Consider the following 15161-nt stretch of genomic DNA (forward strand, 5'->3'; position numbering starts at 1 on the left):
TGACAACTAATATATAGATGAATGACCTAAAGTTTTCTTAAAAATGCATAATGTTCCTCAAAAACATAATGAATTTTGACCTAAGGTGGTGCTCTAGGTGACCGATTCTTTTTCATCACAAAGTGAACCACTTAATGTTGTTGATAGGGGGAAATCTAAGGTTGTTCTAAAAGTTGCTCAAGATTCTAAGAATGCATCATCTTCTAAACAACCAACCACTTCCAGAATCTCAAACTATGACCTTGTTAGTCACTTATAGCGTACTCTGGCTCAAATTTCTATTTTCAAGTTGTTGGAGTTATATCCTTTGCACAAGGATATCCTTGAAAAAGCTTCATGCTTTGCCAATGTTCCCATAGCTATTGATGTAGAATGATTCCAAGCTATGGTGAATCATATTTCCTCACCTTATCACCTCACCTTCTCTGAAGAAGATGATTGAGCTCCTAGTCATCCCCACAACCTTGCTCTCCATGTCAAAGTCAAAATCTTTTGTACTCGCATTTGCCGTGTCTTGATAGACAATGGTGCGATGTTAAACATTATCTCCTTTAATTTCTTCCAACAATTGGGAATGTCATAATTTTCTATTGATCCTAAGCGCAAGATCACCATAAAAGCTTATAACAAAGTTGAAAGACCTTCCAATGGTCTAATTGTGCTACCAATTCAAGTTGGTCAAGTGGAAAAGGATGTTGTTGTCCAAGTTCTAGATATCCCCCTTGCATATAATTTTCTATTGGGATGGCCATGGATTCATCACATGTAAGTGGTGCCTTCTACGTATCATCAATGCATCAAGTTCCCTTTCAATAGCACTAAAGTAGTTGTCCCTGATGACAACTCAATGTCCATCAACACATTGTCTATTGCTAAAACACTAGTTCCCAATAATCACTCTTCTCATGAGCCAACACCATCTCTTACAGAGTGTGAGTGGAAAATGAAAATGACGAGTCTTGGTATGGGAGAATACACTTTAAACTCTATTGTTGCTCTACTGATTTCCCCTTGATCTTATGGGAAACAGTCCACCAAAAAGAAACCTTTAGCATCTTCCATGCTCCTTTTTGATACTTTCATCCAATCCTTAGTTCCTCTAGAAGCAAAAAAAGAAGAACAAGCTATTAAAGACTAGATATATAGGGGAGAGGATGATGCAGGGGATGTTACAGTTACCACTCCTATTTCTCCCACATGATATGGAAAAGGATATAAGATGCTTCAAAATATGGGCTATCAAGGTCATGGGTCTTTAACTAGTAACAAAAAAAGCTCTAGGTGAACCTTTAAGTCATACCCAAGGTCATGATGCCCGAGACACTGCTAGCTTAGGATTTGGGCTAGAGGATGATATGCTAATGCCTACTAAAAATGTGCCCATATCTAGTGAATCAGAAGACGATGATCCTCCCTTTGTTGCTACCTATTTGCAAGATGAAGACTCTATGCCTACAACTTCTCCTCTTTGGGGGGAAGACACTCCAAATACCACTAATGATGTTGAAGCTTACACTTCTCAACAACTAGAACAAGATGAATATGACCATGAGGACATGAATAGAGGTCAAATTCAACAAAATATTGCTTGTCTTATTGCTAGAGATCAGAGTATAGACTCTTAAGAGTATGAATGGGAAAGTTTATCATACACCTCTTGTGAACTAGGATTGGATATTATTCATGCCTCTGTAACTCAACCAAATGTAGTCGATGAGTCTAGTGTAGGGTCAAATGAGTTTTTCTCACAATATGCTTTAGTGGATCATGATAGTTCCTCTAGGGCTATTCTTGATCTGGATACCTTTGCAACATTCACAATAGGTTCAACTTTGCATGTCACTAGAGATGACTCTTTCCACATCAATCACCTTGATGCTTCTACTTCACTCTCATTGATCCATCCTGATCTCATAGATTGGTCCATTCAATATCAAACACCAAAAATGCTATCTTTTTGCAATGACTATGAGATCACTTGTTACCTAAATGCCATTGAACTCATCACTTCTTCCACTAGTGAACCCACAATTCATATGAAAAAATCATATGTCAAGTACCTTAGTCATAAAATCAAAAGAAAAAATAAATGGTCATATGGCAAAAACCACATTGTGGCAGTATCTAAACCTTAAAATAGTAAAAATAAAGACATATCTAATAGTGAAAACCTCTTTGAGGCACCCATGGATTAGGTACTTGGTAGTCTACCAAGCTATTTTCAAGATAGATCATCAGTTCTCATTAAACCTACGCAACCAATCAACTTGAGGATAGAGGAATCTCCCAAAATTATTCATGTAGCTCAATCATTGTTAGCTAAAGAAAAGGAGTAGTTTGCCCATTTTTTTCAAGATAAAAAGATCAATTTTGCATGGACATACTTGGACATGCTTGGGCTTGACATAGATCTTATCATACATCATTTGTCTATTTCTCCTGATATCAGGCCTATTAAACAAAAAATGAGGAAGATGCAGCCACATGTAGCTTTGTTGGTAAAAGAAGAGTTGTAAAAAAATTTGAGTGCAAACTTTATTAGAGGAATTGATTATGCAGAATGGATCTCCAACATTGTACTTGTATCCAAAAATGACAAAACTATCTGAGTTTGTAATGACTTCAAAAATCTTAACAAAGCATGTCCCAAGGATGATTTCTTGCTACCAAATATTGATATGATCATAGACATGACTACGGGATGTGAAATGTACTCACTTATGGATGGGTTTTCTAGGTATGATCAAATTAAGATAGCTCCAGCTAATCAAAAGAAGATAGCCTTCACATGTACATGGGGTACTTTCTATTGGAACATCATGCCTTTTGGGCTTAAGGATTCCAGTGCTACCTACCAAAGAGCAATGAAAACCATTTTCCATGATATGATGCATAAAAATATGGAAGACTATGTTGATGACACATTGGCAAAATCTGAAACAAGACACACACACCTTCAAGACCTTAGTTTGATATTGGACCGAATGGAACAATTCCAACTTAGGCTAAATCTAAAAAAGTGTGTTGTTGGTGTCACTTCAGGAAAGTTGCTAGGCTACATTATCTAAGCAAAAGGCATTGAGGTTGATCCTAAGAAAGTCCAAGCTATCATGGATATGCCTCCTCCAAAAAATATCATTCAACTTAGAAGTCTACAAGGACATCTACGATCCATAAGGAGGTTTATTTCTCAATTGGCTGATAAAGCTCAACTTTTCAATAAGAATTTGCATAAAGGCTCTACTCATATCTAGAATGATGAATGCCAACAAAGTCTTGATAAAATCAAATGGTACTTGGAAAAACCTCCCATTTTGATGCCACCTATTCTAGGCAAACCTTTGATATTGTATATCTCAACTACAACTTCTTCTTTAGGAGCACTATTAGCCCAAAGTGATGAGACTGGTAAAGAACATGCCATATATTATATTAGTCAAACTTTGGTTTCCTATGAGGTGAATTATACTAGCATTGAGAAAGCTTGTCTTGCAGCTATCCTTGCTTCTCAAAAGCTTCGGCATTACATGTTGGCACATATAGTTCACTTAGTTGCTAAAATTGTTCCCTTGAAATATTTGTTGAGCAAGGCTATACTTACTGTTCGTCTAGCTAAATAGATGATGATTCTTTCAAAATTTGACATTCAATATGTCGAACGTAAAGCCATCAAAGGAAAAGATATAGTTGAGTTTCTTGTAGAGGATACAACACCCATACAAGCTGAATTTCCAGATGCCTCAATCATCTACATCACTGAGAGAACTTGGAAAATATTCTATGATTGTTCTCACACACAAAATGGAGCTAGAGCTAGTATCTTGTTTGTTTCCCCTCATGGGTATACAATTCCCAAATCTTACAAAATCTTGTTCCCTTGTACAAACAACATGGAAAAATATGGGGCTTTAACAAATGGGATTAAGATGGCTCTTGAATGGAGAATAATTGAATTGCATACCTATAGAGATTCCCAACTTGTTATTAACTAGGTGAATAATGACTATCTAATGAAGGATGACAAGTTGATACCCTATAAAAAGTTGATAGATGCTTTAAGGAACTACTTCACTTTTGTAACATGTCAAAAAATTCCTAGGATAGAAAATAAAGTTGCTAATGCTATGGCCACTCTAGCATCTATTCTCCAACTATAAGAAAATGAATCTCCATTTGAGTTCCTGGTGGAAGAGCTGTGTCATCCTACCTATGATTCTCCTAATAACCAAGTGATTTTCACTATTGTAGGTCATGATTCCTCCCATTATGCCAACATATTCTCTTACCTGTGCGATCAAATTTTTCCTAAGAACCTCAAGTGCAACCAAAAACATCAATTCCATTGTAACGCCTCACACTATATTTTGTTCGCTGGTGACTTGTATAGAAGGGGTCTAGACGAAACATTATTTAGGTGTTTAGAGCTAGAAGAGTCAGAAAAGGAACTTGCCAAAGTCCATGACAGCATTTGTGGGGCACATTCTAATGGCCTTGAACTTTCTTAGAAGCTGCTTAGGGTAGGTTATTACTAGCCAACTATGCAAGCTAATGTTGTTCGTTATGCCAAGTCTTGTCAAAAATGTCAACTCCATGTTAACTTAATTCATGCTCCTAGATGTGAGTTGATCCCTTTTGTGACATATTGGCCATTTCAACAATGGGCCTTTGACATGGTTTGTAAACTTTATCCAAGTTGCTCTAGTGGTCACAAGTTCATCATTATAGCAACTGATTATTTCACTAAATGGGTCAAAGTTGTGCCATTATCTACTATTATAGGCAAACATGTTGCCTTGTTCATACTAAATCACATCATTTGTTGATATGGTATTCCTTCCTCTATTGTCACTGATAATGGAGGTCAATTCAAAAATAAGGACCTAAGACAATTATGCAAGAAGTTTAAGATTAAACAACACTAATATTCTATTTATTACCCTTAAGGGAATGGTCAAGTAGAGGCCTCCAACAAAACATTTCTGAAAATCTTGCATCACATAGTTCATAATTCTAGGAGAGATTAACAACTATAGATAAATCCAACACTTTGGGCCTGTAGAACTACTATTCATAATCTTACAGGGGCCACACCCTTTTCTTTAGTCTATGGTTCTGAGGCTGTTCTCCCAATAGAAGTAGAGATCCCCTCCTTGCGAGTCTCTTTGCATGGGTTGATAAATGATGAATACCATAGAGCTATGCGAATACAAGAATTAGAGACCCTTGATGAGTGCTGTAAAGCAACTTTTGATCACATGAGGACTTATCAAAAGCACATGTCTACTTAGTATTAAAAAAAGGTTCATCCACATAAGTTTCAATTTGGTGACCTCGTGCTTAGAGAAAATCCAAAGAATCAACAGAATAGAGAGCATAAGGGAAAGTTTGAACCTAATTTGTTAGGCCCATACATTATCACAACAACATTTGGGTCTTGTGCTTATCAATTGTCTACTCCTGAAGGTGAAGAGCTTTCAGAGCCTATCAATGTCCTACACTTAAAGAAGTTCTATGGTTAAAGGCCTACTACTCAATTATCTTCTACATATTTATGATACTGAAAAAAGTCCTAAAAATCAAAAAATACCATAAAAAAATTATCATCTTAGTGAAAACCTAGCAATAGGTGCTTTGATGTATCACCAAAAAAATAAAAAAATAAAAAGATACAAAAAATTTGAAAAATGTCCTTAAAATAAATAAAGAAAATGCGAAGTAGTGAAAACCTTGAAATAGGCACTTCTTGAGACCCTTGCACCTATGTCTATCAGTCTTAATCACCCATCTTGCTACACATTTCCTAACTTGGGATTGTTTTGTGTCCTCGTCTTGGGGGCACCGCTATTTAGCCTACTTGAGGTTTCCTTGTGCACTAGGGTTTCTTTGGTAACTCACAAAATAGTGTTCTCAACACCACCCTCCCAATTGGACATCAAGTGTTTCTCAACACTTTTTAGATAGCTTACCTACAGTCTCTGATGTCGCAATATTTCTCACTATCAAGATCAAGTCTTGAAGAAATAGCCAAATGACTTACAGACACACACTTAAACACTTAAATGATTGAGCTATGATGATCTTTATTTAATTTGTGTGTTGTCTAAGAAAATTTCTTTACTATGTGTTCCCTCCCCAATGGTCTCTTGAGGATTTTATTGATTAGAAGATTGGGGGCACGGGGCATGTTTTCTTAATTTTTGCTTGTGGGTATACTTTATTTGTCTATAGTATTTTAAAGCATTTCATGCTAATCCTATTTTGATAGTTGGACTTATAAACGTATCATCCTTGACTATTTTTTGCAAGATCACACTTGGGGGTTATCCTAGTGTTTATGCCTTGATATAGGTGTAATCTTACTATACCAAACTTAGGGAATCTAATCAAGTAGTCATTGTGACTCCTATGTCTTTGATGCTTGGATTAGATTCCCACATACCTATCTGATATCGATCATATTCATATCCTCATAGTTATATTAGTGATGGTTATATGATCTCATAATGTAAATAATAAATTCTCAATGATGAAATAAGAGTCTAAATGTTATGTGTCCCTTGCCGGTAAACCACTTTGCATATTAGCTTGCATTTTAAGTTCATTTCTTTAATCTAGTCTTGCATTCTTGCATCTGGGGAGAAATCTCTCTTTATCTTTTTTGTGGACCTATTAGCTAACTACTTCTACACTCTTCTTTGCTTTCTTTATCATGTCTTTCACCTTCTTGATCTTTCATTTCATATCTATCTTGCTATCATGTCCTCACAAGGGGTTAATCTAAGCATCACATTCAATCTATCCAAATGTCACATATTTTTCAGAAACATAATAGTCTATATCATACGCATGAGAGCTAAAAACAAAAATTGAAACATCACTTGGAAACTAAAATGTTGAAACATCTATTTGGGACAAAAACACAAGATTTCCAATGAAATCTAGTATCTCATATATATATATATATATATATATATATATATATATATATATATATATATATATATATATATATATATATATATATATATGTCACAAGTACATATACAAAAATGAGATCCAAAATCTAGATATCTATCTCAAAAATAAATGATGTACACTAACAATGTCAAAACATCAATATTAACTTATGTTTGACTCCCACTCTTTGCAGTAGGTGGAGGTAGTGGCCTTGGTGGTGGAGCCTATCTCCTATCTAGTGGCTACATTGCACCCTTTGATCTACCCGCCTGCTCTAAATAATTAGGTAGTCCCTGCCTTGGTGGTACCACACCCCTATAAATGGCATAATAGTATCCAACATGGGCACCATGATGAGCCACCTCTCACCATGTAGCATCTCTCTCCCTAAGGAGCTCATCTCCATGAGTTGCTAATCCTGCACTACAATAGTAACACAAGCTGCCTATATCTCTACCTCTAAAGTGTAGATCCTAGCATCTCTCTCATCATCACCCTCCCTAGCTAGTTACTCTGACTCTGCCTCTATCCTCCTCACTCTCTATCACCTCAGTGACACCTCCTCCTCCTCCTCCTCCATCTCCCTCATGGCCTGTGCTCACATCCTCCTCCCTGATTGGGATCCCTCTCCAACCTCCATCCACCTCACACCCCTGCCTCCACCTCTACCTCTACCTCTACCTCCACCTCCACCACCTCTGTATCCCCATCCTATGAGTAGTGTATCAGGGTCTATGAATCATGGGAATGGGTGTATCTGCCTCTCATATAAGTATGCAGGATCTGCCCCTACATCAGCCACATTTGGACAATAATCCTAGTGAGTAAGCTCTAGAGCTATTGTATCCCATACTACTATGTGGTAATCCAACATTGGAAACAATCCTCATGCCTCATTTGACTGTATTTGAGCAAAGGCAATAGTCTCTACCGATATCACCTACTGCTCTGCAAACTATCACCATACTCGACTAATTATGAATTGCTCCACCACATCTATCATCCTCCCCACCGGTGGCCTATTGTATCTCATATAGTCTAGCTCTCATGCATCAGACCATCTATTGCACTCTTGGTATGACCACCATGTGAACAATGTCAACTCTTCAAAAACCCGCTGATAATAGGTTTGGGGGATAAATCCTCTATAACCAAAAATGGACAACTAGCTCTGCTCTCATGGTTGCACTTGTGGCTGGATCACCACAATGTGCTCCCAAGCCTAGATTTGTGCCACTGCTACACTGCATGCCCATGAGTGGCACTCATGATAAAATACCTCATATAGCTCATAGTACATCTCTGCTAGTATCATAGGCCCCCATGCCATCCTACATGGTTGTGCAATCAAATCGAATACAAGTTGACCCCATCCTAGTGGGAAGCCCTTTTGGCCCCTGTCTATCACTAAATCCTAAGCCACCAATGAACATAGCAAGCTGGGAAGTGGAAAATCTACTCCATACTCCGCAATCAACCACTCCCAAATAAGATGCTGATCTAAGATAGTGACATCATGAAATAGTTGTTGCATTATGGCATGCCCCTCTGTTGAGGTCTGATCATAGTACAATTGTGACATAACCAAGATTAACATCAGTCTCTCTTGCATCAACCTTTGCAAAACATGACAAATAGTAATCAATCAAACAAATTACTAGCTCACCATGGCATGGCACTTGAAGGATGTGATAGACATACTCCAATGTAATAGATGCCTCACCAGTCAGTAGATGAAGGGTGTTATGCTCACTGTGCCACTGCTTAGCTAGTGTAGTCAACAATCCATCATTTGCCCATATATGAGGCATCTGCATAACCCATTGCAAACCCATCACAAATATGGTTGCATGCTCATCATCACTCAGATATTGCACAACATGCAACCCCACCACTTTGGGGGCTCTGATTAGTAGTGCTGGGAATACCTCCTTTCAACACACAACATGTACATGTCAATAACATATCAAAAATATAATCATAAAATAAAAAATCCACAAAAACATGTTGTGTGATACTTTTTCATACTGCAGGTGACATAATTTGCTACCAAAGTATCGTGTGATACTTTTTCTAAAGTTGTGCGACATATTTCTCTCATGCAACATTTTGCACCAATTCATGTGACATATGGGTATGTCCCATACAATAGATTACATAACATGCATGTGATACATTTTGGGTGAAAATCTGTCGTGTGATATTTATCAAAGTACACATGTGATACTTTTTAAGTATCACACAATATTTTTCAAAAAACCCTAAAATCATATGAAAAAACATCACAAAAAGCTCAAAAAAGTGACAAAAAGATGTTACTTACTAGTATCTCATACTGCTCTAGCTAGTTGTACAACTGGCTACACTCGAAATAGTGTCAGTGAAGTGGAATGTTCACCAAAAGCCATTATAGCCTCTCAACCACTCACAAGCTCTTAACAAATCACAAAAGAAAAAATGAATTTGAAAATGACACTTGGGCCCCTTTTATAATTTCCAACCTCATTTTGACCTAATTTTCAAACCTCTCAGAATTTCACAAAAATTGCACCCCTAGCTAATTTTGACATCCTGGATTCATTTTTGGGATTGAAATCAAAATTTGAGTTCATCTTGATGGTGAAAATCACATTTTAAAATTATATCTTCTTCTGAGCAATTAGCTCACCTTCTGAGGCCTAATCTTCAAATCATCATTGAGGCATCTTCATATCTTTACCCTTTGTACACTTCATATTTCCTTCTATTCACCTTTTCATGCTTAAAAGCACATTTCTACTTGATTTGACCTAGTTTTTATGCTTTATCCTTTGTGGTCAACTCTGGTCCAACTGGGGCATTCTATCAATTTCTTATAGTCACTCTTTGGTTTGAATCATTTATCTATCATATTGGATGTTTCTATATCTTGATTTATTCATATCTTGCTCATTTCTATATTCCCCTTACCTCATTTCGATTTCAATCCTGAGGGGGTCGAAATACTCTATCATCGCTTGCTATAGCTATCTATTTCTTAGGAGCATATGATTGATCTTTTCACTTGCTCTTGATCTATCTACTTTGCTAGGTACTAGAATCCTTCTTGGATTCTAACATCATCTTTCTTTTCCTAGTGTTCAGTACTACCACTATCAGGCTATACATTTAGGATTTGCTCTCTTTCTGCATTTTGTTCTTTGGAATCAAATATCTATTGTTGCCTACTTAGCTTCTATTTTCTTTGACATAATGTGTTCTCAAATCGATCACACATTATTCAAAGAGGGGCAAATGTAATCACCTAAAAATGGTCATCTAGACTATTAGCCCCCTTCTTAGCATTTTGGCTAATTTAATTTATTATTTACCTAAACCAAATTACTAATAATCAATTAATTTGATTATAACCTATAGTTTTACTATGCTATCCTAAGTTCATTATTTGACTAAAATAACATGTCCCCTTTTAATTAAATAAAAATATCCCATTCTCCTAACCCACTTAAAGTGCACACATAAAGTTCTTTTCTATTTTTGAAATTAAAAGAAAAGCTTATGAGACTTTTGTCTTATATGATAAGTCAACTCATTTTCTATTGGCTAACTTGTGTGTGCACACAGATCCCTCCTATTTTTTATTTCAACCATTGATCATCCACCCTCTTAATCTTGATCTCTCCCATCCATATGGATTGAAAAGGAAGAGGTTTTATTTCCTCAAAGGGATCCCCACTCTTGAGTATTGTTATGTTGCGAGGTTTTCGTTTGTGGAGAAAATCATCTTCTTGTCTTCATTCCTTGCATTCATAACATTTTGTTTACATGGCATCTTAGCTTAGTTTGCATGTAGTGTAGTTCTTTTGCAAGTAGCTTAGATCACATAGTCTAAATAGGATGGTTGTAATACTTCCATTTGTGTAGCTTAGTTGCATTGTGCATCTCATTTTAGCATAATTGTATTATTGCATTGCATGTATTAAGAGTTCTTTGGCACTAGCATTCTTTCTCTTGCTCAAATAATCTCCCATTTCATTGTTTACTAGCAAGGGATGCATCTCTAAGGCTCAGTTGAGAGCCATTTTAAGCTTATCTGTATGCTTTTGCACTCCATGACTAGGGAGCCCTAAGTCAAAATTCAAGCTTTCCAATCCATGGAAAACCTTGGATAGAACAGTTTAGGGAAGTGCACTCTTTTTAGTGTACAATCATTATAACACATCCATAGGAAGTTCAACAAATGGTTGTGGAGAATTGTTTTCTTTATATAGTTCTTAAGAAGCATTTATAAATGGAAAAACCATAATGTATTATCCAATAATTATCATTTTTTATAGTCTTAAAAAATCTATAAATGGAAAATAATTATGCCTCTTCAGTTTCACATACCAAGATATATTGTTTCCTTATCATACTTGGGTTATCTTATTTCCATTTTGATCCAATCATCTAAAAATTTTCACAAAAAGATCCACTTCTCTATATTCTTTGTGTTGATGACCTATTTTTCATGAGTATTTAAACATCATCATAGTAGTGAAAAGTAATCTATGTGATAGATTTTTGATGATTTAATTTGAATTGATATAGTATTTTATCTAATTTAAGTTATTTGAATAATATAAAAGGATCACCATCACATGATTCAAGTATACTATAGATCTTCTCTCAAGGTTTCACATTAGTGATTGTAGAACTTCATCAACTCCCGAGTTATTTTTGGATTCAAACTGAAGGAACTTATTCACCCTTCACCAGTGGTAATTATAGTTTTTCTCTTTTTTAATATGAAGAAATTATTTATACTTTCTTGATCTTATATAGAGGTTGACTATTGGAAGATTATGAATGTAACTATTGAGACTATTTGGATTATAATCTCCTCACTAATTCTAGTGATCAAGTTTCTATTTAGATCTCAAAATTCAATCCATCATTAGTGAACCAATTATTTTGATGTGATCCATATCCTCTACATTTGAGACCTCATTCCTAAATAACTCATAAATCTTTTTGTTGCTTGAAATATCATCTCAATAAACTCTTGAAATTAAGATATTGTTTTTATGTACCATCATTGAACCCACCTAATCTACAGGTAGATTAAATGAACCCATTAGTGTAAAATAGATGAATAATATGTTTTATGGGGTGATGACATCTTCTATGAGGTTTATATTTTCTATTATTAGATATTTTTGGTATGAACCCTCTATATTTAATTTTTCCAGTTTCCCCCTCTTAATTAATCTATGTATACTTACTCTCCTAATTTGTATTTGTATGCTATAGGTTCCCTTTGTTGTTCTTTCCTAATGCTATTTTTCTCCTTGATATTTTTTACTATTCTATTAGAGATGAGCCCTATAATGCTATTTTGATTTCCTTGATTATGTGTATTTGGAATTTAATAGATTCTATCTCTCACACTAGACTCCGAGTTCTCATCTATTTCACATATTTTTACTTGTGAGGATAGATAGTAACCTTCTATATTTGGTATCTAGCATAAATGAATCAAATGTAAAAAAACTCCTTTTTTTACCATAACTATCTTAGTTAGTCATTATGAGAAATTATTGAAAAAAGGCTATAGGTCAATTCTCTTGAAGAGAAGGAAGCACATATGTAAGAAGAGAAGAGTTTGAATCAAAAGGAAACAAAAGAACTAATCTTTAATGATCTTGAAAGAAAAATCTTTGGAAGCATATGACAATGGGTACTATGATATGAGATGTGAAGGAAACTATCCATTAGAAGGACATGTCTCAAATGATGGATTTTGTTTATATAGTTTTTACTCTACTTAAATAGTTCTTACATATCTTATTTTATCATCACCAAAAAAGGAAACAAGAAAAATGAATTATTTAAACCTTGGATTTTACTTTAGAATGAAAGTAACAAGATGCTCAAAGAAATAGTGTAACATTGTATGATTCCAAATAAAGGAAAACTAATCAAGAAACTATCCCAACTCAATGAGTCAACAAAAAAGCTAATGGTTGAATTCAAAATTATCTAAATTTCTATGACTTCAAGCCTTTTGACTAGCTCAATGTATTAATAACCTTTACTATATTAAGTAGCTCTATATTATTGCTTTAATTTTATTTGTTATTGAGTTGTAGCTCTAATATTATAGGTCTATATGATTATTTATGTACTATAGATATTGTACATTGGTATTATATTTATATAATCTTTGGAAAAGATATTAAATATTTTGAAAACTCGTGTGTGTATGTATGTATGTATATACACGCATACATACATCTTAGGAAAATTTTGCCTCAACCTTTAAATGATAAAGGGTTATGAGTGGTACATGAAAAATGAGGATTCTAAGGCATTTCCCTAAACTTGAGGGTCATAAGGGCATCCCCACTTTCCAACCACAGGTCCATGATAGGTTGGAGGCTTTGAGAGTAACGTACTATAGTAGGGGTTTTCAAGGGAGACTTCCTTGACACAAAATTTTATATATGATTGTCATTGGGAATCCTAACCATTTATGATTTCCTCAAAAGTCTAATGGTGGAAATTTTGTGTGTATTTAAGGGTGGTTTCATCCCAAGGCTTACTAATAGGATTTGATGGTTCCACCCACATAGAATATTCAATACAATAGGTGCATATGATTAATTTTGATGTAGTATATGCATCTAATAGTTATTGATCTACCTTTGAATATACATTGGTGATAATAATGTGAGAAGATGTATTTAAAAGTATATTATTATCTTCTATTTATTCCCAAATAATATATTGGGTGGAATTTGAAATGTAGCTTTTCTCCTCAAACATTCTTCGACATGTTAAACATTGTGACATAGAGTATTTATGTAATTATTATTTATTTTTGTTAATTTTATGTAAGTATTGTAATATTTTGTGAATTTTTTTATATAATAGTCTTCTCAAGGATAGTGTAGGGAGTTATTATGTTATTTAGCTTCCTTTTAATACTTAGATATACATACATACATACATACATCCTATATAGAATAAAATAAAACTTTAATTTTTTTAAGTATTTTGAGTATCTTCCAACTACTATTTTTATCTTTATATTATCAATATATTAATAAATTAAAAATAAATTATTTCTTTTATTTTGTAAGTGTTTGAAGTGCTTTTGGACTTGGAAAAATTGTAGGTGCAAAAAGCATCTGAGCGCTTGTCTACATGGGATGCTAAACCTCAAGATTTGAATCAAGAATGTAGAACGAATGATAAGGTAATAATTTTGTAATTGTATTTACACTTTAAGATTTGTTATTAGCATAAAAGCATGAAGGATGATAGTTTTGAATTAATAACATATATCAAATTATATTTTTTTGTGTAGGCCTAAGGAAGACATTTCAGTTGATGGCATAAGAGTTTTGGAGTTTTGAGAAGTCTCATTTAAGTGTAAAGGAAGGGAGAATGTTTGAATGTCATGTCTTATGTATTTTTATATTAATAGGAATCTATATACTAATGATAGCTTGAGGCAATTTCATATAATTAATATTTAAGATGATTAAACATACATCTAAAATTTATATTTAATTTCAAAGAAACATTAAAGCATTTACACGTCTTGATTTTCTAAGAAAAATGAAAATGATAGATTTTTTTTCTTAAAGATATTTAAAATTGGAAAAGATGATTTCCTTTTCAAATATATTAGAGTAAAAAAAAATTAAAATCTATTTTTCAAAAATAGATTTTATGCTTGTACCATCTTAAAATGGAAGTACCCATTAACTTGGGGGCTCTTAAGATTGTTTAGCTCATCTTTAGTGATCTCTTCGAAAATGGATGCATTCATCCAAATTTTCTCTAATTTTCTATCAAATTGAGACTTTTCAATACTATGCATCATGTTTTATTAATTTAATGTTAGTGATATGTATCTTCCTTTATTAATTTAAGTTAATATTAAGTGTTGACTCAATTGGTTCAAAACTCGAGGTTAGAACTTATTTGTAAAAGTGATCCTCTATCTTTTCCCCCAATCAAATAATTTATTTCATCACATTGGACATTTTATAAATTTAAATTAATATAAAATGGTTTAGACATTTATTTCTCTTAAATATTATTCATCCTCTTTTATTAATTTTTTTCAATTAATATTCAAATTAATTGATTGGTTCCTATCTTAATTAATATTTTATCTTCCCTCTAAATCTTTTATTATTTTAATTAATATTTCGTTTTTGATACTTAATTAA

At 34.0% G+C, this 15161-nt stretch overlaps 1 protein-coding gene across 1 annotated transcript in view; it reads left to right on the forward strand.

The window, feature by feature from the left end:
* LOC149559862 (protein DETOXIFICATION 40-like) overlaps positions 1–14521 on the forward strand; it is a 44911-nt gene extending 30390 nt beyond the window's left edge. The window contains exons 8-9 of the mRNA XM_089824333.1: positions 14096–14176; positions 14288–14521. Coding sequence (XP_089680459.1) covers positions 14096–14176; positions 14288–14293 — 87 coding nt within the window. The 3' untranslated portion in view covers positions 14294–14521. The remainder of the gene's footprint in view (positions 1–14095; positions 14177–14287) is intronic.
* Positions 14522–15161: the final 640 nt, after the last annotated feature.

Source organism: Cupressus sempervirens, chromosome 4 (assembly GCF_028749045.1).
Source record: "Cupressus sempervirens isolate cs-2001-9-10 chromosome 4, ASM2874904v1, whole genome shotgun sequence".
Classification (NCBI taxonomy): domain Eukaryota; kingdom Viridiplantae; phylum Streptophyta; class Pinopsida; order Cupressales; family Cupressaceae; genus Cupressus; species Cupressus sempervirens.